General features: G+C 39.9%; 2 protein-coding genes across 4 annotated transcripts in view; one reads left to right on the forward strand and one right to left on the reverse strand.

The window, feature by feature from the left end:
• LOC131742894 (proline-rich proteoglycan 2-like) overlaps positions 1–17,533 on the forward strand; it is an 80,583-nt gene that overhangs the window by 48,445 nt on the left and 14,605 nt on the right. The window contains exon 3 of one of the 3 annotated variants that reach the window (XM_067014535.1): positions 1,210–6,420. The exons of the other annotated variants lie outside the window; for them this stretch is intronic. Within the exon in view, the coding sequence (XP_066870636.1) occupies positions 1,210–1,459 (250 nt within the window). The 3' untranslated portion in view covers positions 1,460–6,420. Of the gene's footprint in view, positions 1–1,209; positions 6,421–17,533 lie in introns of those variants that run through there. 3 annotated transcript variants of the gene reach the window in all.
• LAMA1 (laminin subunit alpha 1) overlaps positions 1–17,533 on the reverse strand; it is a 153,514-nt gene that overhangs the window by 14,175 nt on the left and 121,806 nt on the right. Inside the window, 7 exon segments of the mRNA XM_067014538.1 lie at positions 7,550–7,735; positions 8,445–8,596; positions 11,586–11,756; positions 11,949–12,063; positions 14,902–15,043; positions 15,533–15,677; positions 16,318–16,468. Of these exon segments, the coding sequence (XP_066870639.1) occupies positions 7,550–7,735; positions 8,445–8,596; positions 11,586–11,756; positions 11,949–12,063; positions 14,902–15,043; positions 15,533–15,677; positions 16,318–16,468 (1,062 nt within the window).

A 17,533-nucleotide genomic window follows, 5' to 3' on the forward strand; every position in this document is an offset into this window, starting at 1 on the left:
AGCCGCGGCTATCAGTGCGGACACCAGAGATGGGCATGAAATGCTAAGGCTGCTGCTGCAGCCACCAAGAAGCCTGTGTGCAAGCACAGGTCACTATCCACACCTCCCCTCCTGGGAGCCTGTGCGGCCTGCCGCAGCCAGGGTCCCGTGATCCAGGAAAAACTTCCCCAGGAGAACACACAGCGTGCCTCAGGCTGTTGCAACGTCATGCCGGCCTCTGCCACCGCAGGCTCACCCTGCATTCCGTACCCCTCTCTCCCCCCGGCCTGAGTGAGTCAGAGCCCCCGAATCAGCTACTCCTTTAACCCCGTCCTGTTTGGGCGGGGAACTGACACCCCCAGGCGACCTACATGTAGAGGCAGAGCCAAATCCAAAGCTGAACCCCAGGAGCTGTGCGAACAAAGCAGAGAAAGGGAAATTTCTCTCAGCTGCCTCAGAAGCAGCAGATTAAATCTCCACAATCAACTTGATGTACCCTGCATCTGTGGAATACCTGAATAGACAACGAATCATCCCAAAATTGAGGCAGTGGACTTTGGGAGCAACTGTAGACTTGGGGTTTGCTTCCTGCATCTAATTTGTTTCTGGTTTTATGTTTATCTTAGTTTGGTAGATTTGTTTATTGATTTGGTTGCTCTCTTCCTTTTTAAAAAATATATAGGGCTTCCCTGGTGGCGCAGTGGTTGAGAGTCTGCCTGCCGATGCAGGGTACAAGGGTTCGTGCCCCGGTCCGGGAAGATCCCACATGCCGCTGAGTGGCTGGGCCTGTGAGCCATGGCCGCTGAGCCTGTGCGTCCGGAGCCTGCACTCCGCAATGGGAGAGGCCACAACAGTGAGAGGCCCGCGTACCACAAAAAATATATATCTATATATATATATATATAGATATATATATATTTTTTTCCTTTTTCTCTTTTTGTGTGTGTGTATGTGTATGCTTCTTTGTGTGATTCTGTCTGTATAGCTTTGCTTTTACCATTTGTCCTAAGGTTCTGTTTTGTCCATTTTTGTTTTGTTTTTTTTTAGTTTTTAGCAATTGCTATCATTGGTGGATTTGTTTTTCGGTTTGGTTGCTCTCTTCTTTCTTTCCTTTCTTTTATTACTTTTAATTTTTTAAATTTTTAATAATTTAAAGAATTTTTATTTAAACAACTTTATTTTATTCTTTCTTTCTTCCTTTCTTTCTTTTTTTCTCCCTTTTCTTCTGAGCCATGGGGCTAACAGGGTCTTGGTGCTCTGGCCACATGTCGGGCCTGTGCCTCTGAGGAGGGAGAGCCGAGTTCAGGACATTGGTCTACCAGAGACCTCCCAGCTTCACGTAACATCAAAGGGTGAAAGCTCTCCCAGATATCTCCATCTCAACACTAAAACCCAGCTCCACTCAACGACCAGCAAGCTACAGTGCTGGACACACTATGCCAAACAACTAGCAAGACAGGAACACAACCACACATATTAGCAGAGAGGCTGCCTAAAATCATAATAAGGTCACAAACACCCCAAAACACACCATTGGACGCAGTCCAGCCCACCAGAAAGACAAGATCCAGCCTCATCCACCAGAACGCAGGCACCAGTTGCCTCCACCAGGAACCCTACACAACCCACTGAACAAACCTTAGCCACTGCGGGTAGACACCAAAAACAATGGGAACCACAAACCTGCAGCCTGCGAAAAGGAGACCCCAAACACAGTAAGTTAAGCAAAATGAGAAGACAGAGAAACACACAGCAGATGAAGGATCAAGGTAAAAACCCACCAGACCAAACAAATGAAGAGGAAATAGGCAGTTGACCTGAAATAGAATTCAGAGTAATGATAGTGAAGATGATCCAAAATCTTGGAAACAGAATGGAGAAAACACAAGAAACGTTTAACAAGGACCCAGAAGAACTAAAGAGCAAACAAACAATGATGAACAATGCAATAAATGAAATTAAAAATTCTCCAGAAGGAATCAATTGCAGAATAACTGAGGCAGAAGAATGGATAAGTGACCTGGAAGATAAATAGTGGAAATAACTACCACAGAGCAAAATAAGGAAAAAAGAATGAAAAGAATTGAGGACAGTCTCAGAGACCCCTGGGACAACATTAAATGCACCAACATTCGAATTATAGGGGTCCCAGAAGAAGAAGAGAAAAGGAAAGGGACTGAGAAAATATTTGAAGAGATTATAGTGGAAAACTTCCCTAATATGGGAAAGGAAATAGTTAATCAAGTTCAGGAAGCACAGAGAGTCCCATACAGGATAAATCCAAGGAGAAACATGTCAAGACACATAATAATCAAACTATCAAAACTTAAATACAAAGAAAAAATATTAAAAGCAGCAAGGGAAAAACAACAAATAACATACAAGGGAATCCCCATAAGGTTAACAGCTGATCCTTCAGCAGAATCTCTGCAAGCCAAAAGGGACTGGCAGGACATATTTAAAGTGATGAATGGGAAAAACCTACAACCAAGATTACTCTACCCAGCAAGGATCTCATTCAGATTCGATGGAGAATTAAAACCTTTACAGACAAGCAAAAGCTAAGAGAATTCAGCACCACCAAACCAGCTTTACAGCAAATGCTAAAGGAACTTCTCTAGGCAGGAAACACAAGAGGAGGAAAAGACCTACAATAACAAACCCAAAACAAGAAAATGGTAATAGGAACATAAATATTGAAAATTACCTTAAAAAATGGATTAAATGCTTCAGCCAAAAGACATAGACTGGCTGAACAGATACAAAAACAAGACCCGTATATATGCTGTCTACAAGAGACCAACTTCAGACCTAGGGACACATACAGACTGAAAGTAAGGGGATGGAAAAAAGATATTCCATGCAAATGGAAATCAAAAGAAAGCTGGAGTAGCAAGTCTCATATCAGACAAAATAGACTTTAAAATAAAGACTATCACAAGAGACAAAGAACGACACTACGTAATGATCAAGGGATCAATCCAAGAAGAAGATATAACAATTGTAAATATTTATGCACCCAATATAGGAGCACCTCAATACATAAGGCAAATACTAACAGCCATAAAAGGGGAAATCGACAGTAACACAATCATAGTAGGGGACTTTAACACCCCACTGTCACCAATGGACAGATCATCCAGAATGAAAATAAATAAGGAAACACAAGCTTTAAATGATACATTAAACAAGATGGACCTAATTGATATTTATAGGACATTCCATCCAAAAGCAACAGAATACACTTTCTTCTCAAGTGCTCATGGAACATTCTCCAGGATAGATCATATCTTGGGTCACAAATCAAGCCCTGGTAAATTTAAGAAAATTGAAATCGTATCAAGTGTCTATTCTGACCACAACACTATAAGACTAGATATCAATTACAGGAAAAAAAAACTGTAAAAAATACAGACACATGGAGGCTAAAAAATACACTACTAAATAACTAAGAGATCAGTGAAGAGATCAAAGAGGAAATTAAATTAAAAAATACCTAGAAACAAATGACAGTGAAAACACGACGACCCAAAACCTATGGCATGCAGCAAAAGCGGTTCTAAGGGGGATGTTTACAGTAATACAATCCTACCTCAAGAAACAAGAAACATCTCAAATAAACAACCTAACCTTACACCTAAAGCAATTAGAGAAAGAAGAACAAAAAACCCCCAAAGTTAGCAGAAGGAAAGAAATCATAAAGATCAGATCAGAAATAAATGAGAAAGGAATGAAGAAAACAATAGCAAAGATCAATAAAACTAAAAGCTGGTTCTTTGAGAAGATAAAATTGATAAACCATTAGCGAGATTCATCAAGAAAAAAAGGGAGAAGACTCAAATCAATAGAATTAGAAATGAAAAAGAAGTAACAGCTGACACTGCAGAAATACAAAATATCATGAGAGATTACTACAAGCAACTATATGCCAATAAAATGGACAAACTGGAAGAAATGGACAAATTCTTAGAAAAGCACAACCTTCTGAGACTGAACCAGGAAGAAACAGAAAATATAAACAGACCAATCACAAGCACTGAAATTGAAACTGTGATTAAAAATTTTCCAACAAACAAAAGCCCAGGACCAGATGGCTTCACAGGTGCATTCTATCAAACATTTAGAGAAAAGCTAACACCTGTCCTTCTCAAACTCTTCCCAAATATAGCAGAGGGAGGAACACTCCCAAACTCATTCTACGAGGCCACCATCACGCTGATACCAAAACCAGACAAAGATGTCACAAAAGAAAACTACAGGCCAATATCACTGATGAACAAAGATGCAAAAATCCTCAACAAAGTACTAGCAAACAGAATCCAACAGCACATTAAAAGGATCATACACCATGATCAAGCGGGGTTTATCCCAGGAATGCAAGGATTCTTCAATATACGCAAGTCAATCAATGTGATACACCATATTAACAAATTGAAGGAGGAAAAACCATATGATCATCTCAATAGATGCAGAAAAAGCTTTTGACAAAATTCAACACCGATTTATGATAAAAACCATCCAGAAAGTAGGCATAGAGGGAACTTTCCTCAACATAATAAAGGTCATATATGAGAAACCCGCAGCCAACATTGTTCTCAATGGTGAAAAACTGAAACCATTTCCTTTAAGATCAGGAACAAGACATGGATGTCCACTCTCACCACTATTATTCAACATAGTTTTGGAAGTTTTAGCCACAGCAATCAGAGAAGAAAAACAAATAAAAGGAATCCAAATGGGAAAAGAAGTAAAGCTGTCACTCTCTGCAGATGACATAATACTATACATAGAAAATCCTAAAGATGCTACCAGAAAACTACTAGAGCTAATCAATGAATTTGCTAAGGTACCAGGATACAAAATTAATGCCCAGGGCTTCCCTGGTGGTGCAGTGGTTGAGAATCCGCCTGCCAATGCAGGGGACACGGGTTCGTGCCCTGGTCTGGGAAGATCCCACAGGCCGTGGAGCGGCTGGGCCCATGAGCCAATGCTGCTGAGCCTGCGCATCTGGAGCCTGTGCTCCACAATGGGAGAGGCCACAGCAGTGAGAGGCCCGCATACCAGAAAAAAAAAAGAAAATTAATGCACAGACATCTCTTGCATTCCTATACACTAATGATGAAAAATCTGAAAGAGAAATTAAGGAAACACTCCCATTTACCACTACAGCAAAAATAATAAAATACCAAGGAATAAACCTACCTAAGGAGACAAAAGACCCGTATGCAGAAAACTATGACACTGATGAAAGAAATTAAAGATGATACAAACAGATGGAGAGATATACCATGTTCTTGGATTGGTAGAATCAACATTGTGAAAGTGACTCTACTACCCAAAGCAATCTACAGATTCAATGCAATCCCTGTCAAACTACCAATGGAATTTTTCACAGAACTAGAAGAAAAAATTTCACAATTTGTAGGGAAACACAAAAGACCCTGACTAGCCAAAGCAACCTTGAGAAAGAAAAACGGAGCTGGAGGAATCAGGCTCCCAGACTTCAGACTATACTACGTAAGTACAGTAATCAATACAGTATGGTACTGGCAGAAAAACAGATATATAGATCAATGTATAGAAAGGATAGAAAGCCCAGAGATAAACCCACGTACCTATGGTCACCTTAATTTTGATAAAGGAGGCAAGAATATACAATGGAGAAAAGACAGCCTCTTCAATAAGTGGTGCTGGGAAAACTGAACAGTTACATGTAAAAGAATGAAATTAGAACACTCCCTAACACCATACACAAAAATAAACTCAAAATCGATTAAAGACCTAAATGTAAGTAAGACCAGACTCTTAGAGGAAAACATAGGTAGAACACTCTATGACATAAATCACAGCAAGATCCTTTTTGACCCATCTCCTAGAGAAATGGAAATAAAAACAAAAACAAATGGGACCTAATGAAACTTAAAAGCTTTTGCACAGCAAAGGAAAACATAAACGAGATGAAAAGACAACTTTCAGAATGGGAGAAAATATTTAAATGAAGCAACTGACAAAGGATTAATCTCCAAAATTTACAAGCAGCTCATGCAGTTCAATATCAAAAAAACAACCGAATCCAAAAATGGGCAGAAGACCTAAATAGACATTTCTCCAAAGAAGACATACAGATTGCCAACAAACACATGAAAGGATGCTCAACATCACTAATCATTAGAGAAATGCAAATCAAAACTACAATGAGGTATCACCTCATACCAGTTAGAATGGCCATCATCAAAACATCTACAAACGGGCTTCCCTGGTGGCGCAGTGGTGGAGAGTCTGCCTGCTGATGCAGGGGACGCGGGTTCGTGCCCCAGTCCGGGAAGATCCCACATGCCGCAGAGCGGCTGGGCCCGTGAGCCATGGCCACTGAGCCTGTGCGTCTGGAGCCTGTGCTCCGCAACGGGAGAAGCCACAGCAGTGAGAGGCCCGCCTAAAGCAAAAAAAAAAAAAAAAAAAAAAAAAAAATCTACAAACAATAAATGTTGGAGAGGGTGTGGAGAAAAAGGGAACCCTCTTGCACTGTTGATGGGAATGTAAACTGATACAGCCACTATGGAGAATAGTATGGAGGTTCCTTAAAAAACTACAAATAGAACTACCGTACAACCGAGCAATCCCACTACTGGTCATATACCCTGAGAAAACCATAATTCAAAAAGAGTCATGTACCTCAATGTTCATTGCAGCTCTATTTACAATAGCCAGGACATGGAAGCAACCTAGGTGTCCATCGACAGATGAATGGATAAAGAATATATGGCACATATATACAATGGAATATTACTCAGACATAAAAAGATACAAAATTGAGCTATTTGTAGTGAGGTGGATGGACCTAGACTCTGTCATACAGTGTGAAGTAAGTTCAGAAAGAGAAAAACAAATATCATATACTAACACATATATATGGAATCTAAAAAAAAAATGGTTCTGAAGAACCTAGGGGCAGGATAGCAATAAAGACACAGACATAGAGATAGGACTTGAGGACATGGGGAGGGGGAAGGGTAAGCTGGGATGAAGTGAGAGAGTGGCATGGACAAATATACACTACCAGATGTAAAATAGCTAGTTAGTGGGAAGCAGCCACATAGCACAGGGAGGTTAGCTCATGGCTTTGTGACCACCTAGAGGGGTGGGATAGGGAGGGTGGGAGGGAGGGAGACGCAAGAGGGTGGAGATACGGGGATATATGTATAGCTGATTCATTTTGTTATAAAGCAGAAACTAACATACACCATTGTAAAGCAATTATACTCCAATAAAGATATTTTTTTAAAAAATGCATGCCAAAATGTATTTGACCTCTGCTGTGTGTTGACAGTACTATGGAACTAATGTTTAGTGGTTCTTTTTTTCTCATGCATGATGACCAGATTTTTCCATCATTCTAGTCTAATAAATCCATTTGGGGGACTTTATAGAACACGGGATTCACTTGTTATTCGGGAACTTGTAGAATTTGGGGCCATCTCAAACAGCAAAATTAGGTTGTAGATTAGTGTCAGTACTGGGCATTAAAAGATCAGCAAGTGCAAAATCATGCTGAGAACACAGTCACACTTACTCCATGTTAAAGATCAGGTTTTGGATACAGCCATGGAATGAGCTTCTCATCTTGAGCATGGGTGTCCCCTCGCCCTCTGGAATACCACCTATGTACAGGTTGGACACACTTATTGTCCTGCTTTCTGCTGATGGGCCCAGCTTCATTTCCACAGGAGCTGTCTCATCCAGTTGGACAGTGATAATTCTAAAAGGTTAAAGGAGAAAATAAAGGTTTTAAAATATAATGAAACATAACTGTCCATTTTAATATCTAATTCCAGCAGGTTCTTACTGAATTGTGAAAGTTCCTTGAAGATACATTTTAACATGACATTTAACATGTGTGTGAATAAAAAAGTGAATCTTGAATATTAAAACTTATAGCTAAACATTCTCCAAAAATGAATGGAATGTGATTAAATATTATTCAGTTCAATTGCTTTTTGGAGAGTATCTTTTACTTCTTTACCTGTGACAAAATGTGCAGTGTTTTTTTAAAACTTTTGGTCTACAGTTTTGGAGAGAAATTACATAGAGATGTTGATGTGACACTGTTTACTATTTCACTGTTTACATTTTACTATTTACTATGTCACTATTTGCTATTTTACCATCATTCACTATTAGAATTTACTAATACTGTAACACTATTTGACACAGAATTATTCCAGTGTAAAGACAATTTATGCTGGGCCCCAGAAAAGGGCAGGTTTAAGGTTGCTCAATTATGAAAATTCTGCAAATATCTTATTACAAAGCAGATGAAATTGTTTTCCAAAGAGGTATTCTATCAAGCTTCTGGAATTATTTTGGAATTATAATAAAGACTCTGAATGACATCATACTAATTATCCCAATCATTTCACTGCATACAGGCTTCCTACTGGGGAACCTTCATAAGGTGACGCAAATACCTCCCGCTCCTTATCAAGGAGATGGAATGCTCTTGACCGTCGCCATATGTGCCCGTGGGAGCATGCAGGAGAGCTCTTCTCAGGCTGGTTCCGTCCCCAGGATTAACATGCACTTCAATGTGGCCTTCAATTAGCATGATGGAAAAGAAGGGCTGGGAAGTTCACACAAGAGAATTCCCATAGAAAAGACATTACTATAGGATTTAAAGAATTATCCTCTTATGAAGGTAATGTGGGAATATCGGCACCAAGGAAGCAGTTCCTTAAGAATATCACCATCTAACACAACTATTTTATACTTTGTATATTGATTTCTAACCTCTGCTGACATAATTTACATTCTGCATTATGCTATTATCACTAACCATATCAAAGATTTCCATTTCTGGTCTTCCCTGGTGGCACAGTGGTTGAGAGTCCACCTGCCGATGCAGGGGACACGGGTTCGTGCCCCGGTCTGGGAGGATCCCACATGCCACAGAGCGGCTGGGCCCGTGAGCCATGGCCGCTGAGCCTGCGCGTCCGGAGCCTGTGCTCCGCAGCGGGAGAGGCCACAACAGTGAGAGGCCCGCGTACCGCAAAAAAAAAAAAAAAAAAAGATTTCCATTTCTACAGTCTTCATACTTATTATTTATTGCTACATTATGTACTAACAAAAAGTTACATTGTAAGTCATTGATCTGTTTCTCCCTTTCCCGTTTTACTGAGATATAATTGACACATACCATTGTGTTAGTCTTAGGTATACAACATAACCACTGGATATTTGAATATACTGTAAAATGATCACCTCATATAGTTACAGAATTTTTTCTTGTAGTGAGAACTTTTAAGATCTACTCTCTTAGCACCTTTCAAATATGCAATATGATATTGTGACTATAGTCACCAAGCTGTACATCATATCCCCAGAACTTATCTTACAACTGGAAATTCATACCTTGGACCAGCTTCACCCACTTCTCTCCTGCCCCTACCTCTGGTAACCACCAATCTGTTCTGTCTCTATGAGTTTGTTTTTTTAAGATTCCACATATAAATGAGATCATACAGTATTTGTCTTTCTCTGTTTGACCTATTTCATTTAACGTAATGCCCTCAAGGTTCGTGCATGTTGTTTTCAATGGTAGGATTTCCTCCTATTTTGTGGCTGAATAATATTCTACTGTATAAATAAATAAATAGAAAGATATTGATGTATATGTATACATATACACACACCACATCTTTATCCATTCGTCTATTGATAGACACTCAGTTTGTTTCCATGTCTTGACTACAGTAAATAATATTGCAAATGAACAAAGAGGGTATAGATATCTCTTCAAGATAGTGATTTCATTTCCTTCAAATATGTACCCAAAAGTGGAATTGCTGGATCTCATTTCCTTCAAATACATACCCAGAAGTGGAATTGCTGGATCATATGGGAATTCGATTTTTAATTTTTTGAGAAAGCCCCATACTGTTTTCAATAGTGGCTGTACCAATATATTATACATTCCCACTAGTGCACAAGGGTTCCCTTTTTTCCACATCCTCACCAGCACTTGTTATCTCTTATCTTTTTTGATGGTTGCCATTCTCAGAGGTGTGAGGTGAAATCTCACTGTGGGATCTATTCCTTTTTTAAAAATTTAGGTAGTTTCTAATTTTTTATTACCATATGTAATGAACATTTAACTGTTTTTTTTTTGGCTGTGTAATTTTTCTAAGATTTCTAAAGGTGGGATTAAAGAGTTGAAGGTTTGAAAATATTTAAAGCTCTTAACACTCTTTTGCCACATTGAGAGAGGTCCACCAGCAGAACTGGAATGGGAGTGTTTCACAAGGTCTTGCCAGCACTGGATGACACCGTTGCTTTTTGCTGACTTAGTAGCAGCAAATTTTGACTTACAAGAAGTCCTATTAAGATTGGTGGAGAAAAAGTTTGATAGTTCCTCAAGAAGTTAAACATAGAATTCCCAAATGACCCAGCGATTCTACCCATAGGTATATACCCAAAAGAATTGAAAACAGGTACTCTAACAAATACTTGTATGCAGATGTTCATAGCAGCATAATTCACAATAGTCAAAAGGTAGAAACAACCCCAAACGTCCATCAGTGAACTAATAAATTATGCTATGTATACAGTGGGATAACATTCAGCCATGAAAAACGACATGCTGATACATGCTACAATGTGGATGGACCTCGAAAGCATGCTAAGTGAAAGACAAAATATCACTCATGAGTCCACTTATATGAAATATACAGAATAGGCAAATTCATTCATAGATACAGAAACAAGACTGGTGGTTGCCAGGGTTGGGGGAGGTGGGGAATGGGGAGTGACTGCTTAACAGGCATAGGCTTCTCTTTTGGGTGATGAAGATATTTTGGAACTAGATAGAGAAAGTGGCCTCGCAACATTATGAAAGCACTAAGTGCCACTGACCGTTTCACCTAAAAATGGTTACTTTTATGTTATGTAAATTTCATCTCAACTTAAAAAAAAAAAGATTGGTGGAGCCCATAAACCAATCTGTCCCTGTCAGACCTTCATGCAGTGTCTCGTAAGGTATCTGGGGTCTACAGACTGGTGTTCCAGGTCAGGCTCTGAAATAACAGCTGTGTGATCTTGTGCAGGCTAGCGAGGCTCTCTGAATCCATTTCTCCCTCAGCAAAATATAGGAAGCAGCATTCACCCTGAAGTGTGGCTGTAATGATTATACAGCAATGTCTGTAAAATACCTTGCACAGTAGAGAACAGTACTCTAAATTGTGGCTGCATGGCTTCTACTTCATTAACACAATACATTAGCATTCTGTGAATCTCTTCAAATTACATAATATATAAAGTTTGAGCAGAGGAAAGGTAAATATCACCTATCCTATAAAAATCCTAGGTAGACAGCAAGGATCTTTCTTCTCAACAGCTAGACAAGGAAGATGGACTATGCAACACAAAGAGACTGCTGATTCGTAAGGGAAAGACATTCGGCAATAATCACTTTTACTTATTAAAAATGCACACCCACTAACAACCAGGCACACATGTTGTAGAATACATGTTATGACTAAATCATCTTCTATCCAGTGCTTCCTGAAGTCATTTCCTTCCTGAGCTCCTGGCTTGACAGCCTTTGAGCCACTTACCCCGTGGGCCTGCCGGTGACCTCGCTTCTCCCCATGCTGGCCCAGGGCAGCCAGGATGATGCCGCTGCTGTTCCTGGTGGCAAATGTTGCCAACAATTCCGAATCTGGTGACAAGGACTTGGGTGGCAATTCAACGTAGCCGCCTCTCAAGAAGCTAACGCTTCGGACGGGCTGGTCACAAAGGAGAGGAGAAAGCACTGTGAGGCCCATCCATATGCTGAACCTCCCACCCTGGAGGCTGCTGCCATTTTCCCCACCACCTCTTTTCCGTTCAAAACCCTGGTTTAGATCCTGTTGCCTTATGTTAGTAAGTCAGTGGGCATTTATAGAAACTCATCCCAATATTAATAAAACGCTTCCCACCTCCAGTATACAGCCTTTTCTCACTCCATAGGAGTTTCTGAGTAAATCAAAGGTTGATCTAGATATTTCCAGGTTTTTGATACAGCCCACGTAGCTTTTGCTGGTGACACCTTTCCTGTAGGGAAGGGCAAGAGAACAACAGCAACAAGATTGGATTTTATAACTTCAGTTTTGGGTTTGTTTTGCGGTACGCGGGCCTCTCACTGTTGTGGCCTCTCCCGTTGCGGAGCACAGGCTCCGGACGCGCAGGCTCAGCGGCCATGGCTCACGGGCCCAGCCGCTCCGCGGCATGTGGGATCCTCCCGGACCGGGGCACGACCCCGTGTCCCCTGCATCGGCAGGCGGACTCTCAACCACTGTGCCACCAGGGAGGCCCCATAACTTCAGTTTTGAAAGAAGAAATAAAAATGGACCTACAAATAAGAAAGATCTCTTTCCATGTGTCATTCTAATAAATGTCTAGGTCTCCCTCTAACAAGACTATTGATGGTGAGAATTCAGGTCAAACATGTATTCTCCTTAGGACTAAAGAAAGGGATTGAATTTAGTGAGGCTGATTACCTAGATGGCTACCTAGGTAAAAGCATGCTTAATGTTTTAAGGGAAACTAGTGTAGTCATTACCATTTAGATACACTCACTAAAACAGAGGCTAATTATAAGAGAGACAGTACACTGCCATAAGGAAATTATAGCACTTAGATTTCAATCCAGTCTCCGTGTAGAGCAAACATTCACCTCCCACGGGGGCAAGTGTGGGCAATGTGATTTCCCGGGACCTCTTGGTTAGAGAGGCATCGGCTCTTGTCCATACCACATATTCATGAACTTCCTCCTGAAGGAAATAACTGCATTTGGTGAAGTCTGGGATTATCCAAAACCCTTATTTCTTTGATACTAAGCCAATACCATATTTTTATTAACAGAAATTGCCACTCCGCTGGGTGAGGTGAGCTTTAATGTTCTCAGGCTAACATTTCCAAATGATGGAGACTACTGAACATCTCCCAGTTACACCCTGAAGCATCAGCTAGTGACGGGAGAACTGTGCAGGAACATGGCTTCTTGCTACATGTCGTATCTCACTTTTTCTCTGCGCTGTGCAATGAGCTGTCGGCCATTAAGAAACCACATGACTTAGGGCAAATTTCAACCTTTCCAAATCTCGGTTTCTTCCACTGTAAATGAGACTGGCCCCGATGATACTCAAGACCCTTCTATCATGAAAGTCTGTGATTTGAGATGTCTTCCTAGAAAAGGGACTCTGTCCTTTTCTCCAGGGTCTATGCTGTGTACCATTTAGGTAAAGAACAAACTATGTTCCTTGGAACTTTCACACATTTCTGGCAGAGAAGCGGGTGTGTCAGGAAGTGGATTCTGGGCTGCTCAACCCATACCAACTGGAGTGGCTGCACTTCTGTATAAGAAACCGGCTTGAAGATGAGGTACTGCTACAAATATACATTTGAAAACCACTGGGCTGAGTGACTCGGTTTGGACATTTGGTGATTCCACTCCCTGGAAGCTAGGCTGCCTTGATTGCTGGCCGTATATGCCTTTTTTAGAAGGGTGTGAAAGAAACTTAGAGCTTACTTTGTCCCCAGTCCAAAATTACAAAATTGAGGACAGTGAACTACAGAAAGTTTATGAAATTATTAAAGTCACAAAGCTAAATCTGTCATACAGAGTGAAGTAAGTCAGAAGGATAAAAACAAATACCGTATGCTAACACATATATATGGAATCTAATAAAAAAAAATGTCATGAAGAGATTAGTGATAGGATGGGAATAAAATACAGACCTACTAGAGCATGGACTTGAGGATATGGGGAGGGGGAAGGGTAAGCTGTGACGAAGTGAGAGAGTGGCAGGGACATATACACACTACCAAATGTAAATTAGATAGCTAGTGGGAAGCTGCAGCATAGCACAGGGAGTTCACCTCTGTGCTTTGTGACCACCTAGAGGGGTGGGGATAGGGAGGGTGAGAGGGAGGGTGACAAAAGAGGGAAGAGTTATGGGAACATATGTATATGTATAACTGATTCACTTTGTTGTAAAGGAGAAACTAACACACTATTGTAAAACAGTTATACTCAAATAAAGATGTTTAAAAAAAAAAAAAGTCACAAAGCTAAACAAGAACAAAAATCAGTGCATCTCTCCTCTGCTATCTTTAATCCAACTTGCTGATGCTGGTCTTTAAACTTTCACATACATTATTCATTCTAATCACCAAAAGGGGAATCCAGATAAGTCTGCAGAAAGCATGATTCTTTTCTTTTTATCACCAAAATGATTCTACCACTCTAGAATGTCTGGACGGGAGAGTGACGTGTGATGGAAAGTGGGTCTCCAAATATTGCACAGTAACAATTTTTAGATGTTTTATAGGCAATAAATAGACAATCATAAATTCTATTGCAGAAGGCTTTCTTTACTTCCCAATTTTATGGCATACTAATCAAAACAGAACGTTATGGGTTAAATTGGTTTCCCCACCCCGACCAAAAGATTTTGAAGTCCTAACCCCCAGTACCTGTGAATGTGACCTTATTTGAGAATAGGGTCTTTACAGTCGTAATCAAGTTAAGGTGAGGTCAGTAGGGTAGGTCCTAATCCAGTATGACTGGTATCTTTATAAAAAGGGGAAATTTGGACACTGAGAGACACACACAGAGGGAAGACAGCGTGTCCACATAGATAAAGAATGCCACCGACAAGCTGAGGAATGGCTGAAGCTACCAGAAGCTCAGAGAGAAGCATGGGACAGATTCTTTCTCACAGTCCTCAGAAGGAAGCGGCCCTGCTGACACCTGATTTTGGAACTGTAGCCTCCAGAACTGTGAGAGAACATATTTCTGTTTAAGCTGCCCAGTCTGTGGAACTTTGTTACGGAAACTAAGGCAGTTGGTAATTACGGACATGAAAATTCTGCAATGTGGTATCATACCTTATAATTCTTGACCTAGGTAATCCACCCACATAAATTGGATCCTTATCTAGACGATTGAGGTCAGAAGATGCTCCTGGAGTTTCCCCTTGCTTGGTTTCTTTGTAGCTGGTGTTATATGCATCGATAACTGCTAGGAGTCCTAGAGAAGATCAAGAGGAATAGACAAGAAAATGAGTCATTTTCTACAATAAAGTAAACACAGATGTCTAACAAAGTTCATTTACAAAGACATAATTCTTTTACATTCTGTCAATTTGACCAGGGGGTGTTCTTGACTGTTAAAAGACAAATGAAAACCCTCTTTACAAAAGTCAATAAATCCAGAATATACATGCTAAATGGTAGCAGTATGTGTGTCAAAGAAAATAGAATCAATTTGATCCTTGATTCCAATTCAGCATTTAACGTTAAATAATGCATTTGGAAACCACAGACAAAGAGAATTAGAACGTTTCTCCAGCAAAATGTGAATCCTGGTGCTTAGTATTCCAGAGAAAACAATGGCTTTTGATTAGAATATCATTTAAGAATACCTAGAAAGCTAAAGTAAAAAAAGACTGCTGACTTGGGAAAGATTTCTATTCCTATGAGGGCGACTGACATTCCGTCCGTCTACCTGTGCATTTACCTTGCTTTCTGTTTCGCTGGAAGGCAATTTTGTACCAGGTTCCATTATTATAGCGTCTGTCGGTAATAAGAGCAAGAGGCCCAGAACCCAGGTCAACTGTAACTCTAACTCTGCCGCCGACCAGGTCGATGGATAAAAAGTCTTTCTGTACAAAAGAAAAGAGTTGCCCAAGGCTACATTATGCTCACAAGATTTCCTTTCTCTCCAAGTCAGGGATGGCGGAAACCTCCTATAGTCAAACTAAGAAAACAGGATCTGGCCCAACAGTCCAAAATTAAAAGTGTCCACAAAGCCTTTCTAGAATAATATACAGACATATGTCAGATAAACTCATGGTCATCAAAATCTACAACGCAGGAAGAGAAGTGGAATTTATTTTTTTCATTTAGATTGACAACTGGGCCAATCGTAAAAATAAAACTAGAAGATTGAGAAAAATCAGCAGCACAAAGAATAAGAACATGAACTTCCTGCGATGGAATTCAAATAAGGTGGTCAGAGTGAGTAAAATAAGACGTCTTATTCGAGCTCAAAATTTAATAATAAATGTTTAACTGATATTTATAATGACAGGAAGCTGTTTTCTACTTGATATGCTTCTATATTTTCCAAACGTTCTTCAATGATTTTGTACTGATAAATCATTTAAAATGGGGGACTAGTATGGCATACATACATACATATTATACTAGCATGTGCTCATAAAACAATCATTAAACATAAATATCCTCATAGCAATCCAACTGTTTATACACAGTAGGGTGCAGGGCCCCACAGACTCTTACGGTGCCATTTGAAGCCAGGTAGAGAAGCAGCCCATTGGGTGAAAAGGTACTAAAAAGCATAATTATCTGTGTCACAGTAGCCCGGAGCATCTTCTCCACGACAGAATACCCACTCCCATCAAAATGGAAGGAAGCATCTTCATTTTGGGGGCTGCAAGGAGAGCAGGTGAAATACAATCTATTCTTAGGAAGGTAGTTAAAGAGAACACATGATACTATTACTGAGTTCTTCCTCACAAAAGTTGTGATAGAGCATTTATTTCCATAATTTGATAACAAGTATAAGTCATAATATCTTAACATATGCTCCCCATTAGATTATGCGAGACAAGCACCCAGTTGCCTTGTAAGGAAACGAAAGTTAACTTCACTGCAGTAAAAAGAAATTCCCTCAAAGGATGGATTGCTGCTATAAATAGTTCTACTTAGTGACTAGATTTTCATTTGTTCTAATTCCCTTTAATGTGACTTTGATGTCCCTTAATGTCTAGTTTCCTTTAATGTCCTTTCTTAATTCCAGCACTTTCAGAATAGATTTTTTATTGGCATGTATCACCTCATGCTCGTTTTTAACTAATTCAACTAAACTGGACTAATGATGGAAAACAAATATGTACCAATGTGCCAGAAGGATCAGTTTACAAAAATATCATTGACAAAAAAGAATCTCAAAAATCTGCAGGATGAGCTTACAGCAGTTATGTACCATGGACCCCAGCAGTTCTTAAATAAGTGTTTTCCAGTTTTCCCAACGTCTCAAAAAGCTGACTTGATTCACTCTTCAGGTACAAAGTACTTAGAACATATCTTTATTATGTTCAAAAAGTACTTTTTTGGAATGTCATAGGGCTCGAGAGTGAATGAGATTAGGGTGTTTGGGGGTATGAATTTGTACTTTTCCCAGTTGAAGGTGTAATAACCACTCTGTGTCGCATCTCCAGGCAGGAACAGAATAATCCAGCAGTGAAACTGTTTCCATTAACAAAACAAAATGTAGCAGTGCTTTGTAAAACCTGAGGTTTCAAATTTATAGCTTTCTATAGTCCTGCTTTTGCTAAAAACTTCTGTCTTGAGATCTCTTATAAGGAAGTATAACTTTAAGGAAATGCACTCTGCATAAACAAACTGTGGCCTAATTCTCAATTATTTAATCCTTAAAACTTTGGCCTCCTAGAAGCATGTCCCATTGCTTTATCTTTTGGCAACCGGTTTCATG

Source organism: Kogia breviceps, chromosome 15 (genome assembly GCF_026419965.1).
Source record: "Kogia breviceps isolate mKogBre1 chromosome 15, mKogBre1 haplotype 1, whole genome shotgun sequence".
Taxonomy (NCBI): Eukaryota; Metazoa; Chordata; class Mammalia; order Artiodactyla; family Physeteridae; genus Kogia; species Kogia breviceps.